The following is a 22715-nucleotide window of genomic DNA, read 5'->3' as shown; positions in this document are numbered from 1 at the left end:
CAGTTTTGTCATGCTGGCCACATGACCCGGAAGCTGTCTGCGGACAAACGCTGGCTCCCTCGGCCTATAGAGCGAGATGAGCGCCGCAACCCCAGAGTCGGACACGACTGGACCTGATGGTCAGGGGCCCCTTTACCTTTACACTTATGTGGTTTTAATAACGAGCAGTTTATCTGACAAAAATATTAAACCTAAAGTCTCTTCCCAATAAGTGTCAGATTATCATAGCCTTCAAACTTTGTGTCCCATCTATCGGGGATCCAGAATCAGTAGAGGGGAAATGCAGTTTGCTAGGTGACTCATATTTCCTGCAGCGAGGAATTCACTGTACCATTATTTGAAGTACCGTACTTGTAGATTTGGTGATTGAAAGTGCCTTCTGAAACTTGCTAGGTAAACAAAACTCAGCCTGTCACTGTTTGGGTGCTTGTATAAAGAACCAGAATATAAGAACCAAATGGATTGATCTCTGTGGTTGGGGTGATCCCAAATCCACAGGCTTCCCTCTTCCCTTAAATGATGGGAACAGCTTGTCATGTAGAGCCCCTCTTCCTCCGAATCTGGTCCACAATCTGTGATACTTCAGTAATAAAGACGCTTGTGAGGTGTTCCTGTCCTGTCCTACTTTCATGCTAGCTTCTTTAGGAGGATGCCGAAAGCTCACTTTTCTTATTTAAGGTTAATTATTATCAAAGTCATATGTAAGGCACAAGCAGGAGAAACTAAAGTCCAAACAGCATTAAATCATCTCAAATCCTAGTACTCCAGCTTAACTCGAACATAGATTTACGGCATACTAAACTAGGTAATCCTCACCTATTTTTTATTTCTGGTCTCTATATCTGCACCCGAGAAATGAAGGTTGCTTCCCAATATTCCCACCCTGCTTTTGAGCAATATCCTTTAAAAAAATATTGCCACATTTGCTCAGTATTTTAAAAGTTCGTTGTGGCTGTTAGTACTGCAAAGCCAAAGAAAGAGAATCATAGAGTTGGAAGCGACCCCAAGGGTCATCCATTGCAACCCCCTGCAATGCAGGAATCTCTTTCCCAACGTGGGGCTCAAACCCATAACCCTGAGATTAAGAGTCTCATGCTCTACTGACTGAGCTAACAGATACTCGGTATAGTACTTCACTGGATCATCTTCACACTAAATTCATTCTTATCCCTTGAGTGTATTATTTCAAGGCTGATTTAATCCTTGTACCTGACAATTGAGGTTAGTGAGCACAGGGGCGTAGGGGGGGCGATGGGGGTGGTCTGCCCTGGGTGCCACCCGGGGGGGTGGCACTCTGCACGCCCCTCCCTGGCCCGCCCTTCACCTCCGCCTGCGCATGGAGCAGGTGAGCGAGCAAGCTGCAGAGTGAGGCTTTTTACCAGGTGGCAGGGCAACAGCGCCTCCCAATCCACCCAGTAAAAAACCTCGCTCCGCGTCTTGCCGGTGGCGCCGCTCCAGCGTCGTATGCGTACCACATGCGCAGTGTCGCTATGTAGTGGTGCAGCGCATGCGCGCAGCATCGTGGGTTGCTGCTCCGGGTGCCGGAGCGGCTTCCTCCGCCGCTGAGTGAGTATTATTTTTGAGTCGATATGCGGTACTCAACGTTTCAACTGATTCTCTGAAGTTTGCGGATACAAGGTTTATTAATTTTTTCATCCCGGAAACATCCAGCTGCAGACTAATATTGCACAGGCAGTTATTCTCCATCTCTTAGCACAAATACCTATGTGGACTGGGCAACTAGTTAAAAACTGAGTAGTTTGGAAGACTTTCATTTCCTATTTGTCAACATAACCCAGATCACAAAAACCACACTAGTGTGAAGAAACAATTGTTTTAATTCAGTAGTGAATTAAAACAAAGATTTGGGCATTGTTTCCAAGTTAAACATCAACAGTAAGTTAAAACATTTCTGTTTTTTGCCACTTTTTAAAGACAATCATCCAATCATTCATTTTATTTCACAGATTCTTACAGCAAAATAAATTTGATATTCCATAGTTCAGTTAGATCTTTTCACACAATTCTGTAGCAATATTACAGGTTCCATTTAAAGTTCACAATCACACCTGTTATATTTTGTCCCTTAGTAAAGTCTGTTTGACATCCATGAATATATTTAAGAGTTTTAATTCAGCTGTCAAGATGTCCATAACTTTGAAAACCTGATGCACAGATCTCAAACAATGTAAGTCTGGTGTGGTACGGTTTTCTCCAGTTATAAATCTGTGTTCCTTCCCATGCTAACAGGTAAGATGCCTGTCCTTGTAATTTTAATTATACTATTGGTTAAAGGATTGAATAAAACAGTCAAGCAGGCTATATACAATTTGGATGAAAGTCCAGCCAATCCTAGAGATTTACCACTTTATTATTTCAAAATAGCTAAATTGATTTCATCTTTTATAACTGGTGGCTTCAAAAGTTATTATCGTGCATTGAGAACTTCTAGGGGTTTTCAACTGATCCCCAAATGCTGAAATCTGGTTCTAAACAATATTTCTTAAAATATTATACAAAAGCAAAAAACAAAACAAAAAAGTTGCCTTTTCTACTGGGCTCCCACCTTGGTTTTGAACAGGTTTTCAAATACTTTCTTAGTTGTGTGTTGTGGTTGGTTTTTGGTCTTGTTTTCTTAACTCGTCGGAAAGTTGCTGATCTGCATGGTTTATCCTTTTTGCTTCGGAAAATTTCGAATAATTCCATCTGATAACACTTAAAAAACATTTAATTATTGGCTTTGGTGATGGTGAACTTCCTTTTGCTTGTGTTAGATTTGACTAGGAAATTCTGAGCTTTTCAACAAGTGTATTTTTTTTGGGGGGGGGGGAACGTTTGCATAGATGTGCTAAAAACGTCACACGCAGGGGCATTTGTTGCATTGTCCCCAGGAATGGCAGTTCCCGACACTAGACAAAGATCCTCTTCAAAGTTCAGCTGACACCCTGGAAACACTGTCCAGATATACCTGGGATCAGAAGAAGATCTTAGATGTGAATAGGAGGCAGCAATTGTGTACAATGTTTGCAAGTAAAATTGAGTAAATAGACCCACATGCCAAACATAGGCACCAGGCAAAAGACTGCTCTGGTGATCAGGTGGTTCAAGGCAATCCAGTAAGAGTTTCCTTGTGTTTAACAGTAAAGGAATTTTGCACGTTACATGCCTTCCTTAGTCACCAAGCACCATGTTGACTGCATGCGCAGAATCTTGACAAAATCCCACGTTAAATCCAAAGCCAGAGAGCGTAGGAATGGCATGATTTATTATTTACCTCGTTTGGAAGACAAGTTTGTTCCAGTTTGTAATAGTGAACTTCAGAGACTGCTTTCTCCTGTAACTCTTTGAGATCTTGGATTTTTGAGATCTAAAAGATATTTTTTTTCTACAATATTGTCACATGCTTAACATGCCCACGCTATTGGACTTCCACCTGTCGGTGTAGTTAGTTCAATGTTAAAAAATTCTCTGAAATAATAGTCTTAACATTGATTATTATTATTTTTAAAAAAACTTATTTAACCTCATGCAACTTACTTATGTACTTAGTTTCTCAATAGGGGCTTGAGTAGTTTAGATAAATATACCTGATGTTAAATATATGTATACTTGATGTTGCAAAATAGTATATTCTTTAATGTGGCAGTAAGAAAATAATATCTAGCCATTTGTTGGATTAAAATACTGCCAAATATTAAGCATTTGAAATTTTCCTAATCTTATGTAAAAGGAACTGGTAACTCTCCTACTAAGCTTTAGTAACTAAAGAGGCCCTCTTTATTTTTTCTGATTGCTTTCAGGAAAATCTGCCCAAGTTTTCCACATTTTAAAGAAATCTTTTGGAGTTATGTTGGGCCCATATACACACCCAGGTGTCATTTTTCTATAATAATAAAATTTCCTAGATGATATATCTCCCATTACCATCTTTCTTATAACCTGCTTTAAAAAGGATAACTGTTTTGTTTTCTCTGTGTAGATGTGACACAAACCTTTCCGAGTTTCATTCCCCACAGTTCTTAATTTCTTTTTAAGATGTGTTTGTTACCTGCAAGAGAAGAACATGCTTTCTCCTCTTTTAATAAATGAGAGCTTTTTTTTTTTTACTTTGCCCTGGATTTAATCCTTTGATACTTGATGAAAAGCATTTTAAATGCCATCATGCTTGGATTTCAATATTAATTAGACATTTATTCTTTCTTTCCAATACAGTGAGAAGAAAGAGAAGAACAAAGGAGAACACACAAAATACAAATTTTATTCCCTTGGTTTTTTTTTAGGTAGTGCATGTAATGGTGAATCCTTCTAAATTTGCAGTCATTCTTGGACATTCTCTGTTGCTTGCACTACGGTAAACTTTTTTGGCCCAGTTTGGATGTGGTTGCCAAACCACGGCTTGGCTCTCAGGACTGAACCTTAGGCTTTGTTTCTGTTCTCACAGACTGTATCACACGAAACCATCCTCTTGAGTAGATCCATTTAAACGAATGGACATTACTAACTTAAGTCCATTGACTTAATGGGTTACGCTAGTGTTGACAGTTGCTTACAACCTTCAGGTTCCCACCTTCTAATCTGCATCTGGGGAAACCATGGTTTGCCATTACATCCAAACCGAGTAAGGTGCAATTTGGGGAAACCATTGTCTACCCCAAACCAGGGGTGGAAGGCAGAATTTGAAATGAAATTTTAGTTTTAGCTTGGAGGCAATACATGGTTTGCACAAACTATAGTTTGCCTGACCTGGAGACAATGGCAAACTTAAACCATTCATTGTGGGAATGAATTCAGTGTTCCCATGGGGAGAAGGGAATGTGTGAGCCCAACGTTCAGCCCCGATGCCCAAACCATGGCTTGTGTATTTACATCCAAACTCAATTCATGCATTTTCTTTTCCTTCAAACGTATACTTAAATCTTGAGGTCTCTTCTTACTTCTTCTGAATGGATTTTGCTAAAGGCTCTGACCTCTAAACCCAAATGTCAGTGATACTTCCCGTTTATTTGTTAGCAGTGTCTGCTTTTATCCTTAACATTGTTAACGTCACAAGAAACATCTTTTTTCTCCTTTATGCCACTGACGGGAATTGGGTTATCTTCTCCTGTATTCAGGCTACAGACTTTCCTGATCTTCCTCTGTCTCTTTTTGAAAACTCTCTTACTTTAATACTTCAAAGTTCACTTCCTTGATCTTTGCCTGTAGTCTTAATCGTATCAATTCTCTGCATGTGTTACTCCATTTAGATTTACTGAAACAAATATTTTGGGTTTCTACTTCCTTTCCACTTACCTCTTCCAGTGCATTGAGTTTTGCTTCTTGTAATCTGATGTGTCAGTTTTGTAGTCCTCTGCTGTAGAACCGATTCTTAACCCACTTCATAGGTATGAGATCAGTAACTTTCATTTTAAAAGAGGGTGAAATCCTGAATGCAATTTAAGTAGAAGGCGTCTGCTAGCCTGCTATGCTCACGACTTCTAGTCAGTTTCCCCTTGACCACTGTGCAGATTTACCTGCTGAGGAATATGTGATTTCCTTAAAAGCAAAATCCCAAACCGAATTTACGTTGTTTAGAAATTTATTAAGGGCTGGTAGGACACTTGTAGATTTTGTGGTCTCCTTTTTAAAGGCTCGTTGGATCCTGTGGCTTTCCCCATGTGTTCCCACTGTTTCCCATATTAATTTTTCATACATTTCAGATCATAGAAATCTTACAGGGGTACCTTGGTTCTCAAACTTATTCCGTTCCGGAAGTCCATTCCAAAACCAAAGCGTTCCAAACCAAGGCGCGCTTTCCCATAGAAAGTAATGCAAAAGGGATTACAGTGGTACCTCAGTTTATGAACACAATTGGTTCCAGAAGTCTGTTCATAAACTGAAGCGTTCATAAACTGAAGCGAACTTTCCCATTGAAAGTAATGGAAAGTGAATTAATTCGTTCCAGATGGGTCCGTGGCGTCCGTAAACCGAAAATTCGTAAACCGAGCTGTTCATAAACCGAGGTTCCACTGTAATCCATTCCAGACTTTGAAAAACAACCCCTAAAACAGCAATTTAACATGAATTTTACTACCTCACGAGACCATTGATCCAAAAAATGAAAGCAATAATCAATGTACTGTACTATAAAATAAATATGATAGTATTGTAGATGATAAAAAATTTTTTAACAAAATAATTCTTACCTGCACTGATGATAGTCATTGTTTGAATGGGGGGGGGCTTTTATCCATTTCTGCAGTCAATCAATAATCAATCAATCAGTAGCTGAACTGGGTTCCATGCAGTCACAAAAACAAATTAACTGAAAAAGCCTCAAAAAGAAAAACACAAAATAAACAGCAAAAACAAAGGCGCCAAACTTAATCCGTTCTGGAAGTCCGTTTGACTTCTGAAATGTTCAAAAACCAAGGCGTGACTTCTGATTGGTGCAGGCACCCAGGAAACAATAGCCGACAGCCGCATCAACGTTCGGCTTCCAAAAAGAGTTCGAAAACCAGTACACTTACTTCCGGGTTTTCGGTGTTTGGGAACCAAGGCGTTTGAGAACCAAGGTATCACTGTATAGCCAACATACCTGCTCTTGTGTCTGGAGGGGAGGGGATGCTCAATCTAGTTAAGGCACTGGAGGTCAGTTTTAAAAACCCTGGCTTGAATGGTTGATTTGAAAAGTCCTATTTTCAAAGTCTCCAAATGAGGTGCTTTGATTGAGATGCTCTGCTCTTCATCTTTTAGTGGCAGGAGCGTATCTTAAAACTGCCGGTAGTTAAATATATTACTATATATAACAACAACGCAGGACAAGTGTGGACATGTGAGATCCTTTTGAATTGCGACTTAGAAAGCGCAGATCATCATTATTAGCATTACCAATAAATTTTGAAATACAAACGGGCATGCTCATTCCTTTCGTAGCATCTGCCACATCAGCGCAGCAGTTACTCCAATGGCAAACCTATTGGTTAAAAACAAAGGGATTATTCCGGCTGAAGCTCTTCCACATTGCAACTGCCTTCCCATGGAGACAGCTATTTCATTCTGTACAGTAATTCAAAATATGCTTGTCCCCACTGTGTTAACGGGAGGCAAATCGCTGAGTTTGCATTGCAGCTTCTTGCCACCAATTATTAAAATAATTAGCAAATGCAAGTGGGAACTATGATGCTTCACATGTGAGTACTTTCATTGGACTGAGGCATGTTGAGACTTCTTTTCACTTGATGGCAGAATTGGGAATCACTTGAAATAACGAGGAAGAGCGTTGTTTGCCCATTTTCTGTTTTAGGCTTGGCCACTGTGTGAACTAAATACTGGACTTAGATGGGCCTTTTGCCCATCTCAGTGCTTTTTTTCAGGGGGTACTCAAAGGTACCAACACCTCTTTTGTTGTTGTTAAAAAGTGTGGCACTTACTGGAGCAGCTTCGTGGAGAGTATTGGCACCTATTTTGGGGGGGTGGGGTTTAAAAGTGTGATACTTACTGTAACAACCTCACAGTGAGTTTTGGAACCTCTTTTGTGGGGAGGGGAAACCCAGATGATGATGATGATGATGATGATTATTTAAATTTGTACACTGCCCTACATATGCAGGTCTCAGGGCAGTCTGCAACATAAAATCACAATTCTACATGGCACATATTAAAAACAAAAACAAGGACAAGCCAATAACCCCCCCCCTTTCCTAGCACATTTTAAAAAGGGCATTTGATGTAATCTAACAGGGGTCTTCTGATCTTAAAAGAACAACCGAACACCGTCAAACTTAATTCCTTCAATTTGCTGTGGTGCACTTAATTCTGGGCATAACAGAAAATGTTGCTATTTCCATATTTTTAAGGAAGTCCACATCTTGATGTAAAAATTGGTATGTAGTTATCCTTCAGATTCTGCCCTTCTCTGAATTTTACACTACAGTTTTCAACTCAAAACATGTTCCAAAATGGGTGTTTTTAAAAAAATGCCACTCCTTATCATTTATGTCTAGAAATGCCTACTCTGAGATAATATGAGTGGTAGTCAACTACCATTTGGCACACTCAAAAGCGGGGTCTGCTAAGCGCAACAAGACTTGCGCCCCTCCGCTCAGATGTGCCCTGCAGGGGGGCCCCTAAATCTGCTCAGGGGGGTTGGGGGAAAACCCAGAACAGGTTTGGGGGAGCAGGGGGAGGAGAGGAGAGGACATCCCACCAACCAAGCAGAAGTAGTTCTGTACACTTGTGACCTTTAGCACTACGTAGACTGCGACCCATAGCATTTAAATACATATTTTGTGATTAAAATATACATGACAAACATTTTAATGGAGATTAATGTTTAAGTCTGCATTTTCAGTAGGCGTAGTAGGAGACATTCTTAGTTTGTAGGATATATATATATCAATCACCTCTTTATCTAATCCAGGGTTTCCCAAACTCGGCTCACCAGCTTTTCTTTTCCCTTTTTTGGACTACAACTCCCATCATCCCTAGCTAGCAGGACCAGTGGTCAGGGATGATGGGAACTGTAGTCCAAAACAGCAGCAAACCCAAGTTTGGGAAACCCCAAATTCGAACCTCTCCTTATCATCCATCCTGCTCATCATATGCTTCTCTGGCGTTTTCCGCAGGGTTTCACAAACCTCGGCAAACACATTTTTCAAACCACTCTAATATCCCGAATGAGTTGTCCTTTTTCCCCCCTGGACGAGAAAGCCTAAAATACTTGAGACTTCCAACCCCTTAAATATTTTGATTCCCTCCTCCATCCCAAAACTGTTCAAACATCTCCCTGTTTGCGGGAGTGTTCTTTAAAGGGAGTTGCACTCTGAGGTATTAGTCTTTGTGTGGTTTTAAATGTCAGAATCTGAGTGCTTTGAATTGGCTCCTGAAGCCAACTGCAAAGCTATTCCCCTGAGTAGGTGGAGACTGTGGTAATCTGAAAGGGCAGCCAGAGTGCATTGCCACAAGTCGATCTGCGGCTTCCAAGGGCACGGATGATCTTTCACAAGATCTTTGCGTGTCAGGAGGGAACGCCACCAGTATTTTGTATACATCTGATATCCAAAAGTGTGTGTTCAGTAGTGGCATCTGCTTCAGCTATCAAAGCTGAGCTCAAGAAGCTCCCCTGGCTGTGTGAGATCTGGTCCAGCCCATTCATTGCCAGTTCATTATTTTCAGGCAAACTTTTTTGCTCCCACTCTTCCCTTATCCCCATCTTTTCAGAATTCAGGCTGTCAACCCCCATTGACCCTCATCACCTTGAATTACAGCTTGTCCAGGACAGTTGCAGTCATTTCTTATAGCTTAATTACCGAGGCAGAGGGCTGTTTTTCTAGAAAAAAGAGTTTCCGGAACTTCCCTTGTTCCCATATGATGGCAATGGCGCCCGCCCACACATCCTTCCACAGTGGAGACATAGGTTTCTGGGTGGCAGTTGATCATGGTGAGGGTTTGCCAAGCATGCCTTCCTCTTAGTGCGTTTCTGCCTTTTTGTCCTGAGTTCGAGTGTCTTCAACACCCATGACAGTTTTGATAAAGGCTGTTCTCCAATTGGAGCACCCACAGGCCAGTGTTTCCCAGCTGTCAATGTTTATACTACTTTTTCTTTTAGATTTGCCTTGAGAGTCTTTAAACCTCTTTTGTTGACCACCAGCATTACGCTTTTCATTTTAAAGTTTGGAATAGAGTAGTTGCTTTGGAAGGCGATCATCAGGCATCCGAACAACATGACCAGTCCAACAAAGTTGATGCCAGTCCCAATGGAACTACAGAAGTTTGCTTTGACCTCATAGCTGTCCTCTGAGGCAGTGTTTCTCAACCAGTGTGCCTCCAGATGTTTTGGGACTACAACTCCTATCATCCCTAGCTAGCAAGACCAGTGGTCAGGAATGATGGGAGTTGTAGTCCCAAAACATCTGGAGGCACACTGGTTGAGAAACACTGCTCTGAGGGATGGCTTAAGGGAGAAAAAGAAGCCAAACCATTTTAGGGTTTCTCCACCAGCCTACTTGCTGGGTCAGTTGATATAATAAAACGCTATTGCCCACAGGATCAGAAATCAATGAGAAGCCCAGAAGCGAAAACCAGTGCATATCCAAATTTACATGCTGTGACAGTGGGTGAAATCCATGCGCGCATCCCATAAATTCGGAATGCTTTGGCTTGAGCATGGGGAAAGGTGAAACTAACTTGTAATGGTGGCCTTATGGGATGTTGCCCTGGGAGGAGACCGTTCAGGGGGGTCCTTGGAAGGGTAGCTTACAGGGTTTCCCAAACATGGGACTCCAGCTGTTTTTGGACTATAACTCCCATCATCCCTAGCTAGCAGGACCCAGGGGTCAGGGATGATGGGAACTGTAGTCCAAAAACAGCAGCAGCAAACCCAAGTTTGGGAAACCTGTGCTCTAATGCGTATGTGAGCAGAGGAGCTGTTCGCTCTGGTCATCGTCTGGGCTTTCTCTGTGTGTTCCCTGTCAGTCTGTTGGGGGACACATTCTTAAAGAGAACGTTTTGCACGTCTCCATGAAGACACCCAGAAAACAATTGCCACGATTCCAGTGGCACGTTTGAATGGCTGCTTTTATCTCCACGGTTTGCCTTTGAATGCAGGTTCCTGGGAAACACAAATGGGGAGTTGTGTTTGCGCCCAGGTCTGGTTTGTGGGTGTCACAGCGGTTCGCCACTGAGAGCAGGATCCTGCCCTAGGTGGGCCATTGGCTCCTCTTGCGTTCTTACTTTACTGAACTTAACACCTGGTGCGGTTTTCGAAGATCTTGGAAATCCAAATTATTGTTGCGTCCGGTCTAATGATTATCAATCTTCGGAAATTGCATACTTCTATAGGTGACGAATTTCTATCCTGTGTTAGAACGATTTGAGTGAAGGCTTGAGAGAGCTTCCCGCGCGATCCATTGTCTGCTGCTGTTATTCTTTTCTGGGTTCCTTACACTTGTATTTTCAGCTCAACTTTCTAAACGGCCGAGAGCAAGTTGGGACTTTGTGGGGGTGCGGGGGGAGGTATATTTGCGCAAATATAAATGCTTAGGTAGGCATCATTTCAAGTTAATTCTGCATCTGTGGTTCCAAAATGAAATCCCTGGAAGCAGCTTTGCAAGTTAATGCCGCCGCCGGCCTCCAAAAATAAAAGCTACCCTGACAGCATTGTGAAGTTAATGCCAGTGCGTTTGTAGGGAGGCAGAGGGTTGAGGGGGAAATATTGAACAGCCTACGGACACTACAATATTGTGATTGTGCACCACCTAGGGGGCAAACCAGGAGCTATCTCTCTCCTGAGAATCCCAAGTTGTCCAATTCCTAAGGTATATTGATGGTATCCCTCTTTGCTTGCTTGCAGTGACATGATTAAAAATAATGTGGTATCCCAAAACTGGGCAGTTTTGTGGTTTTGGTAGGGTAGTGAATTTTAGACCATCTTTCTGGGTGCTGTACCAGAATAGCCAGACTGAGTGCTTTGCAGAGAGAGACAGAGAGAGAGAGAGAGACAGAGACAGAGAGAGAGCACGGGCAATTATTTTTGGTAAAATCGTACAGTACGAAAGTCAATGCTGTTGCCGGCAGAGTCAAAAGCAGAATATATTGTAGTCCTTCTTCGTTCACTCTGTGCCATTGCATTATCTTCCGCTATATATATATATATATATATATATATATATATATATATATATATATATAACAATGTTTTTATTAAGGTTTCCTTGGGCAACAAAAGTGCGTACGGCATCTCTGCTTTCAATTCACTGAGTCCTTCCTACAAGTCAGTTACATTTGACGTGAGACCCTAGTGTTATACGCCAGGGGTCTGGATGCGGCCCAATCACCTTCTAAATCCGGCCCGCAGATGGTCCGGGAAGCAGCATGTTTTTACATGAGTAGAATGTGTTATTTTATTTAAAATGCATCTCTGCATTTGTGGGGCATAGGAATTCATATTTTCTTTCAAAATATAGTCCGGCCCCCCACAAGGTCTGAAGGACAAAGGACAGGCCCCTGCTGAAAAGGTTTGCTGACCCCTGTTATAGGCAGTATGAGTTTGGGGGAGAAGAGGAGTGGGGTGGGGATACACTTTTACATAGTGTTGTTATGTGTGCAGTTTGTCAGTGTCACAGGGATAGTGACTCTCCTTCCGTTGGTTCTCTTTCCATTCTTGTTTTTGTTGACCGTGAGAGAGGTTGGGGGCCCAAGGCATGACTGGTTGTCTAAAGTTGATTGCAGTGAGTTTTAGCTGTATGTGAGGGAGGGGGGTGCGGTTGGGTCAAATTAGCCATATCGGAGTTGCTGTATTTTTTTCTTGTTGTCTAGTTGGGCTGCATATGTAATAAAGGGGAGCCATACCAGGGTGAAGGCGTCCTCTTTGCTTTGTCCCCATGGCTTCTTGGGTATACTAGATTTCTTCATGCAGGGAGGTCTTTAAGCAGAGGCTTGACAACCATATGTCAAGAATGCTTTGATGGTGTTTCCTGCTTGGCAGGGGGTTGGACTGGATGGCCCTTGTGGTCTCTTCCAACTCTATGATTCTATGATTCTAGGGTTTTTTGTGGAAGTTTTTCATAGCTGCACACACAACAACATTTATTATTATTATTAAGTTATTATATTATATAATTATATTATGGTGCTGTGGGTTAAACCACTGTGAGCCTAGGGCTTGCCGATCAGAAGGTCGGCGGTTTGAATCCCTGCGACGGGGTGAGCTCCCGTTGCTGGGTCCCAGCTCCTGCCAACCTAGCAGTTCGAAAGCACGTCAAAGTGCAAGTAGATAAATACTACAGCGGGAAGGTAAACGCCGTTTCCGTGTGCTGCTCTGGTTCGCCAGAAGCGGCTTTGTCATGCTGGCCACATGACCCAGAAGCTGTACACTGGCCAATAAAGTGAGATGACTGCCGCAACCCCAGAGTCGGTCACGACTAGACCTAATGGTCAGGGGTCCTTTCACCTTTACCTTACCCTGCCTATCTGGCTGGGTTTCTCCAGCCAGTCTGGGCGGCTCCCTACAGAATATTAAAAACATGATAAAGCATTAGACATTAAAATTTTCCCAGTACAGGGCTGCCTTCAGATGTCTTCTAAAAGCCAGATAGTTGTTTATTTCCTTGACATCTGATGGGAGGGTGTTCCACAGGGCGGGTGCCACTCCTGAGAAGGCCCTCTGCCTGGTTCCCTGTAATAATTATTTTTATTATTTATACCCCGCCTGTTTGGCTAGTTTTCCCCAGGCACTCTGGGCTGTTTCCAGAAGAATATAGAAACATCATAAAACGTCAAGTGTTAAAAACTTCCTGATACAGGGCTGCCTTCAGCTGTCCTCTAAAAGTCAGATAGTTGTTTATTTCCTTGACACTTGATGTTCCACAGGGTGGGTGCCACTACTGATAAGGCCCTCTGCCTGGTTCCCTGCAACCTCACTTCTCTCAGTGAGGGAACGGCCAGAAAGCCCTCGGAGCTGGACCTCAGTGTCCGGGCTGAACGATGGGGGTGGAGACTCTCCTTCAGGTATACTGCAAGACTTGATGCTGCCGGAGGGCATCTCATAATGTAGCGTTGAGGTTTTCGCTGCCGTGTTCAGCAATGCAGTTTCGCTTTAGCTTTGAAGTCTGGGGATGGGATTTGATCAGCTTTCACTTTCCTCACACTTGGTTTGCTTTTGAATAGGGTTGTAGGGTGGCACCGATTAATATGGTTCAGCGAAATAAATGTTGCCCTTTGAGCTTCCAGATACCATTTGTAACCTGTACCTAGCATGATGTCAAATGAGGCTGTTTTTTCAGATTCTTTCGTACACGTAGATATCTCACAGTTGTTTCGGCGTTGCCTTTTCCCTTTTCATTCGATAGGAGGAGAGAGAAAACCTGTGAGCGCAAATGCGGAGCTCGCACAGTAAGCTACTACCGATTCTGGTTCACCAGAAACACACTCACCTCAGACAGTACAGAATCTATTTTTGTACATCGGCGCTAATCCCACTTTGAGCCGGATTAACAGGGGCACATCCTGTTAACAATAGGTGCCGAGGCTTTGCAAGGACAACAGCTGTTGCCGCATTTTGCTCTTGGATGCTTGACCCCTTAATACAACTCACTTGGGGGCAGTGTAAGACCCTGAGGCCACCTGTGAACTGGTCAGAATGGTGGTTTGATTCTGACACAGCTGAAATCAAAGATTACCATCTTGAACGTCTTTGGAGAAGGGCCCAAGGGTAAACACGAAAGACATTGCCACTTGGCTGCTGCAAATACCTTTTCTTTGAACAGCAACACGCAGAATTAAATTCCGTTACAGTGCTCTGCGGATCCTGAAGCCCTGTTGGAAACAGGCCCAACCGATTTGGTCAGGAATTTGTTTTTTGCATGCATAGCAATCCAGAGGCTAGGCGAGGAGGGAATTGCCCCTCTCCTGAACTGAGAAGGAAAATGTGCATTTTAGGCGAAAACTAGACTGCCACGTTAGGAGCGGTTCATTTGGGGATTAAGGACGAATCAGTCCTCAATCACAAATTCTCTGCCCATTCTAGGACAGTAGTTCTTAAACCTTTACCTTCATGACTAATAGAATATTGTTGGTGGAATATTGCTTATGTGTTTATATTGTGTGTGTTTGTGTTTGTGTGTATATATATCTCGAAGCACATAGATGTAGTCTTGCCTTACTAATACAATGGATGTGCTTCTTGGTTAAATAGAATGAAAACAAACTTAACGTTTTTCTTTTGCGCTGGTGTCAAAACCAGCACCGTATCAACAAAATCGTAAGCTGCTATGAAGGTCCCCTTCGAGTGGGAAATGTTTGAGGGGAAATCACACTTGCGCCCGTGTTGTCTTTTTGCAAACTATGAGCCTGAAGCCAGGAGTTACACATAAGGGTATGCAGGCTGAAAAATCTGAAGAACTTAACATGTTCAAACCAAGAAGATGGTAACTACAGGTAGTTGCAAAGCTGATTTATGTGACATTATTGGTTTCTGCTTCTTGTATTTCACATCCTTCCATTTGGCTTTCCTGGTTTCAGCTCTTAAAAAAAAATTCTTCAACATGAGCGCTGACTATTTTAGATGGCAGCAAGAAAAATGCCTCATGGGCCAGTGAACTGTTGAATGGATTCAGGAAATCATCCTGGCTTAGTATAAACTCACTCTTAAATATTGGAAGCTGCCTTAATGCAGACACTGATCACCAGTCCACCAAGTTCAATATTTTCTAGACTGATGGGCATGCAGGTTTTCAGATGGGACTGCCCCAGCCCTGCCTAGGGATGCTGGTGATTTAACACGAGCCCTTCTGCAAGCAGAGCACGTGCTCTCCCACCAAGCTGCTGCTTTGCTACCACCAAAGCTTGGGGGGAGGGGGAATGGATTCTTTGGCCAAGAGTTATTTGAGCAAATTTGATGATTGATTAGGTGGATGGGGACATTTGACCTTTTGTGAAATCATCGTTCTCATAGTTCTCATGTTACTCTGCCAATTCCTCCTTTTCTGTATCTAAGCATAACACTGTCAAGGACTCTATTCCTTACCCACGCAAGGACGGAAGCAGCCACATTTTGAGTCAGTCTTGCAAATAGGCCAGGGTTGCCGCCGTATCCTTGGCTCACATTCATGGCTTTGAGTTCTGCTTATCAGGGATAGTTGCTGGCGATAATCTCTTTTTGCCAAGATAACGCACTGGCAATTCAACAAGCAGGCAGGCTGAAAGGTGAGCAGGCAGGCCTGGGCAGAGGTTGCACGAGGTGGCAAAGTCAAGTCTGGGACAAGCTCCTGCCCAATCCTGCTTGCTTCCACTTGGGAAGCGTTTACCAGGCACCGTTTGGGCATTCTGCTCACGGTTAAGGAGAAAGCAGGAGCAGAAAACGGGAGGGTGGGAATAGCTCCTTTCCCTGCCATCTTCATGTACAAATGTCAAATGGGAGGGAGCCACCTTGCATACAGGTTTCCATGTGTTCTGGAACGCTGAGGGATCAGGGTTCTGGAATGCTTGAGGGATCAGGGTTCTGGAACCCTGAGCGATCAGGGTTCTGGAATGCTTGAGGGATCAGGGTTCTGGAATGCTTGAGGGACCAGGGTTCTGGAAAGCATGAGGGATCAGGGTTCTGGAATGCTTGAGGGATCAGGGTTCTGGAACCCTGAGCGATCAGGGTTCTGGAATGCTTGAGGGACCAGGGTTCTGGAATGCTTGAGGGATCAGGGTTCTGGAATGCTTGAGGGACCAGGGTTCTGGAAAGCATGAGGGATCAGGGTTCTGGAATGCTTGAGGGACCAGGGTTCTGGAACCCTGAGAGATCAGGGTTCTGGAATGCTTGAGGGATCAGGGTTCTGGAATGCTTGAGGGACCAGGGTTCTGGAATGCTTGAGAGATCAGGGTTCTGGAATGCTTGAGGGATCAGGGTTCTGGAATGCTTGAGGGACCAGGGTTCTGGAACCCTGAGAGATCAGGGTTCTGGAAAGCATGAGGGATCAGGGTTCCAAACTGCCTGAAAGGCGTGTGTGTGTGTGTGTGTGTGGACTCCCTTTCCTGTATATGTGATGTCACTGGGATTGGCCCACTTCCCACTAGCATGTCTCTAGTAGAGCACCCAAGTAGGGATCGCGTGGATACTATTTGTTCTGGGAGATCCCTGTTTAAGTGGAACGCGCTGTAATTCCTTCTACAAATAGCGCTGGAGCTGGCTATGTGTTTTGGGGTCTCTGTGGGATGACTCTTACCATATTTTATTTAGATATATATATCTATATGAATGAATGATGGGGGGGGAGAAAGAGCTTGTCAAAAACTCACAAGATGCCTCTTTGGAATGGACCCTGCGCTGTGCTGCAGTTTCCCAGAAGCCTTTGCATTGGTCACACCTTATTGGAAACAATATGGTTGCTGCCATGTTTGATGCCCTTAGGGAGGAAGGGTGGGGGTATAAATTGAATTAATTGGATACATAACCTGTGCCTAAGTCCAACATGTGAAATAGCAAGAGCTTGAAAAGTGTGCCCAGCACCTATTGTTTAAAGTTCTCTCCCAATAATTTCTGCCTGTCCTATGTTTAATTATCTTCTTTCACCCACTCTCCTGGGTCTATTTAAATAATAAAACGTAAATAAAATATAACTTTGCTACCGACGTGAATATATATATATTTTCTTTTTAAATAGTATTTTGGTTCCCTGACATTATAGTGGGGTAGGAGAGCTGAAAGTAATGCCAATATATTTCTGGCAATATATTTGGCAACCAATGTACCCCTTTGGTTTCAGATAGTATATGGGTAGACGAGTCAAAAAAAAGCCCGGGACACAAATTTAGACCAAACTAAGCCTCCAGGTGGCGCTGTGGGTTAAACCACAGAGTCTAGGGCTTGCTGATCAGAAGGTCGGCGGTTCGAATCCCTGCAACGGGGTAAGCTCCCGTTGCTCGGTCCCAGCTCCTGCCAACCTAGCAGTTCGAAAGCACATCAAAGTGCAAGTAGATAAATAGGGACCGCTCTGGCGGGAAGGTAAACGGTGTTTCCGTGCGCTGCTCTGGTTCGCCAGAAGCAGCTTTGTCATGCTGGCCACATGACCCGGAAGGTGTCTGCGGACAAACACCGGCTCCCTCGGCTTATAGAGCGAGATGAGCGCCGCAACCCCAGAGTCGGACACAACTGGACCCGATGGTCAGGGGCTCCTTTACCTTTATCTTTAAGCCTCCTAGAGCACAATATACATCAGGAGCTTGGTCAGAATTGAGTTTACACTTCCAGAGTTAATGCTAAATACATTACGTCTGGTAAATGAACTGCTAGAGGGCCGTGAAAATTAGTGTCCTGGACTTTTTAGACTCCTCTACCCATGCACTATCTGAAACCAAAGGGGTAGATTGTTTGCCAGATGTGACTTTTTTTGTTTTGTTTCAGCTCCCCTACCCCACTATTAAATACAGTCTTTCTCAGATATCAGCTACTAACCTTAAACCTTTCCAAGTGGCAACTTTGGCCGAGTTCCACTGGTCTGATTGATTTGAAGTGGTCTTGACCTAACCGGAGAACTAGAAACTTATGCAGAGGCAAAGTTGCTGTTGATAAGGCTGACATGGAACTTTGCAGGTGTTAGCATGTTTTTACACTCCCTTCTGCACCTCCCAGGAAAACAGGAGGGGGAAAAACCCTTCTAAATCTCTCCCCCATTTTCCCCTCCCCCATTACAGGTGAAATCGGTCATAAATCTCCTGTTTGCTGCCTACACGGGCGATGTATCTGCGCTACGAAGGTAAAATCCACATCACACACCCCAAAAAACTTAGTTTAGTTTTATTGTTATCAGAGGAAAAGTAAGGGGACATTGGATTACACTGGTAGAAACTCAGCCAAAAGGATTTAAATCTACATTCAAATATTACACATGCAAAGAGACCACCACCCTACAAGAACAACTTCATTTGCTGCTGCAGTTGTCTAATATTAACAGTTATAAACAGAGCAGTGCAACAGGTATTTGGAACGATCCTCACAGTGTCAGTTGTCAGGCACAAGACTTCACTTTTCTTCACACCGCTGGCTTTTCTTTGCGTACCTGGGCTGCTTCTTCTTCAGTGAAGTCATTCTTGATATTGAAGGTCTTGCGGATTTCTTCTTCTGTTTTTCCCTTAATCATATTTGCAACTGTCTTGCACGTCACATCAAGTAAGCCTTTGACGTCTAAGTAGTTTTGCTGTGTGTTGCATTAAGTGAAATGTGTATGCCATATTTCAAGAAGTAAAAATCCGAGCCCCTTTTTTTTAAGTTTCAAAAACCCGGACATTTTGCAAATTTTCCCCAAAATTCCCCCCCGGACGCTAATTCCGCCATTGGAATCCAGGACATACAGCAATCCTATATAATGTATACCCATGGACTGCAAGAAGATCAAACCTATCCATTCTTAAGGAAATCAGCCCTGAGTGCTCACTGGAAGGACAGATCGTGAAGCTGAGGCTCCAATACTTTGGCCACCTCATGAGAAGAGAAGAATCCTTGGAAAAGACCCTGATGTTGGGAAAGATTGAGGGCACTAGGAGAAGGGGACGTCAGAGGACAAGATGGTTGGACAGTGTTCTCGAAGCTACGAACATGAGTTTGACCAAACTGCGGGAGGCAGTGCAAGACAGGAGTGCCTGGCGTGCTATGGTCCATGGGGTCACGAAGAGTCGGACACGACTAAACGACTAAACAACAACAATATAATGTATACAGTGGTACCTCTACTTACGAATAATTCTACTTACGAATGTTTCTACTTACGAACGGAGCTCCGTCCGCCATCTTGGATGCGGTTTATATAGGATTTTTTCTACCTACAAATTTTTAGATAGGGTTGCTTCTACTTATGAATTTTTCCTCCCAATGCATTCCTATGGGATTCGACTTACAAATGTGTGTTCGGAACACATTAAATTCGTAAGTAGAGGTACCACTGTATATTAAACTTGGCTGGCCATGTTCAGAGACACTGTGAGCGATGGAAGATCCATATGAACGGTCATAATAGTCTGAGAGTCCGGAGACACTCTGTTCAAGGTGGAAAGAGGATTCAATTACTACATGGTTCCTCAATAATCATGTCTCCTGTGGGGAACCAGTGATATATTATTGGGTTTTATTGATTTATTGATTTTAATATGCTGTACTCCTCTTTGAGATTTTTATTAAAAATATAAAGCGGCATAGAAATTAAAAATAATAATAATATGAATATAAATATAAATATAAGTTCTGGCTGCAGAGTGGCCATGTCTGCACCATACAGCCAGAGCACGTCTTTCTCTTAGGAAAGAATCCTGCAAACGGTAGTTTAAGGGCGCTGGGAATTGTTGCTTTGTGAGGGGTAATCTAAGGTTCCCTGGATAATTTGCGGGGAACCATGACTTTGGCTCTGAGCACCAGTCGGTTCCTTTGAAGTTGACCTGACTTACCTAGAGAACTACCAGTGTACATAGTTTCAAGGCTTCGGGGGATAAGATTGAGAGGAAAGTTTCCAGATGTCGCTTTGCCATGTCTCACACTTCCCTTCGAGCCACCAAAGAGGAGGGGGAGAAAGGCCATTTATATATGGTATAAACGTGATTTAAGTGCATTGTGTGGCTGTGACCACTGGCAATATAAATTATTTTTTACATATAATATTGCGGTTGAGATACTTACTCCCCACAACCCTGTTTGTGCTGCGTTATTTTAAATGAATACTTTTGGGGAATGCCAGGAACCTGTTCCATGAAGCTAGTACAATTGCGGGTTTTAAAAAGCGTACCAATTAAAGCTTTTATCAATTAAATCTGCAGAGCAAGCGATTAAAGCTTACCGAGCCATGGTGAAAATATTACAGGAGCGAGATTGCATGCCCTCTGCTCGTTTTTAATTTTTTTTGGCCTTTGTTTTGAAACGTTCCAGCTTTTCTAGTGTATTTGCAGAACCAATGGCTGCTCTGATGTTATTTTGTTTTACAAGCCAGGATAGTGCCTGAATGCAAAGGGGAACCAAGGGTTTTCACAATGATCGGAAAGGATGGAAAGCTCTTCACAGAGCCTCCTAGCAAACGTATTACAATTTGGATGATTGAAACACAATCCCCAGTTAATAGCCTGGTTAGCTAAGGCATGGCAAACACTAACCATAGTTAATAAACCATAGTTAAAGCGGAGGTGTCAGGCAGATGAACACTTAAACCTAGCTTTATTATATCAAAGAATAGTTAAAAACACCAGCCGCTGAGCCTTGAGAGAGGTTCAAATCCCCCCCCCCACTTCCCACTCTTTATTCGAGCCAGCTCTGCTCAAATGCTGCTAGCCACATTTAACTATAGTTGAGCAGAGGTCTAGGTTTGCACATAACACTAAGCTATGATTAATGTTAGCAAAGGCTTATAAACCGACTACAAACCTTAGTTAATGAGTGACCTTCAACTATAATTAATAATCCATAGTTAAGCCGCTAAATTGGGTTCACTCAACGCTTAAATCAGGCATAGGCAAACTCGGCCCTCCAGATGTTTTGGGACTACACTCCCATCACCCCTAGCTAACAGGACAAGTTTTCAAGGATGATGGGAGTTGTAGTCCCAAAAACTTCTGGAGGGCTGGGTTTGCCTATGCCTGCTTTAAATCAGGCATCCCCAAACTTCGGCCCTCCAGATGTTTTGGCCTGCAACTCCCATGATCCCTAGCTAAGAGGACCTGTGGTCAGGGATGATGGCAATTGGAGTCCAAAACATCTGGAGGGCTGAGGTTTGGGGATGCCTGGTTTAGAGCATTAAAGGTTAGCACCAACACTTGGAATTATGCTCAGAAATGTACTGGAAGCTAATGTAGGTCTTTCAGGACCGATGTTATATATCCGAATGAAAGGACTCAGTCAGTGAAATAAGGAAGAGAGGCATTTTTTGGTGAGTCTCCCTTCAGCCTTCCTGAATCTGCCTCCAGAAGGAGCCACCAACACTTTGCGGAGCAGATTTGGGAAGAGGGAAGAGGAAGAGTTGCCCAAAATGGCCTTCTTCCCATTCCACCAGCAGATGGAAAGCTTTGGATACCAATCGATATATTTTGAATTTTTGAGCTTTCCTCTTATCCAAGGCTTAGGAAACACTAGACCAGGCATCCCCAAACTTTGGCCCTCCAGATGTTTTGGACTACAATTCCCATCATCCCTGACCACTGGTCCTGTTAGCTAGGGATCATGGGAGTTGTAGGCCAAAACATCTGGAGGGCCGCAGTTGGGGATGCCTGCACTAGACGCTTGGTTTTGCATTATTTGGGACTGGGCTCTTTAACCCCCCCCCAATTTTCCTTTCAAATTTTAATGATAATTTTATTCATTTCAGGTTTGCTTTGTCAGGCATGGATATGGAACAGAGAGACTACGATTCCCGGACAGCGTTGCACGTAGCAGCAGCGGAAGGTTGTGGCAGTGAATAATCTCCGGCATTTCTTGTTAACATTTTAGCGTCGCTTAATATAACGAGTGCATAAAATTATCCTCCTCCTTGTGTTTTGTAGGTCATGTAGAGGTAGTTAAATTTTTGCTGGAAGCCTGCAAAGTGAACCCTTTTCCCAAAGACAGGTGAGCATTTGCACTTGAATTTACAGGGGATTATTCGCAGTCAGTTAAATTATGGCAGCGCTGGCTTTGTGGGCGCTGTTCTCCGAGGAATTTGTGTGCTGAAAAGCGGGTACTTTATGGGGAACGTAATGATAATTCTCTATATGCAAGACAGCCGGCTGCTGATTCTGCTAGTAGGGAAGGCAGGAGGCAGGGTTCCGGGCTTAGTTACAGAACAAGCCTAGTCTAGTTGTCATTGGGAGGAAATCAAGGCAGTGAAATGGGTTGTTGTTGTTGTTGTTGTTGTTGTTAATTGAGTTTATATACCACCCTATACCCAGAGGTCTCAGGGCGGTTCACAGAAAAGATCACAACATGTACAATCAGAATAAAAACAACCCAGTAATAACCCCCCCAAAAGAGCCAAATTTAAAAGGGTATAGAAGCAAAGGCCAGGTTAAAAAAGAACATTTTTGCCTGGTACCTAAAGGTGTGTAATGAAGGCGCCAGGCAAACTTCCTTGGGAAGAGCATTCCATAGACAGGGAGCCACTGCAGAGAAGGCTCCATTCTCGAGTTGCCACCCTCTGGACCTCTCAAGGAGGCACATGAAGGAGGGCCTCAGATGATCTCAGGGTCCGGGTAGGAAAGAGGCAGTTCTTGAGGTATTGCAGTCTTGAGCCGTTTAAGGCTTTATG

General features: G+C 43.3%; 1 protein-coding gene across 2 annotated transcripts in view; it reads left to right on the top strand.

The window, feature by feature from the left end:
- GLS (glutaminase) overlaps nucleotides 1-22715 on the top strand; it is a 67815-nt gene that overhangs the window by 39970 nt on the left and 5130 nt on the right. For both annotated transcript variants that reach the window (XM_035136204.3, XM_035136223.3), the window contains 3 exons: nucleotides 18157-18218; nucleotides 21801-21877; nucleotides 21976-22039. In XM_035136204.3, coding sequence (XP_034992095.1) covers nucleotides 18157-18218; nucleotides 21801-21877; nucleotides 21976-22039 — 203 coding nt within the window. The remainder of the gene's footprint in view (nucleotides 1-18156; nucleotides 18219-21800; nucleotides 21878-21975; nucleotides 22040-22715) is intronic.

The sequence above is a fragment of the Zootoca vivipara genome, chromosome 1, assembly GCF_965207765.1.
Source record: "Zootoca vivipara chromosome 1, rZooViv2.hap1.1, whole genome shotgun sequence".
Classification (NCBI taxonomy): Eukaryota; Metazoa; Chordata; class Lepidosauria; order Squamata; family Lacertidae; genus Zootoca; species Zootoca vivipara.
Note: the sequence above shows the minus strand (reverse complement) of the source record. Positions and strands in the feature narration are given on the sequence as shown.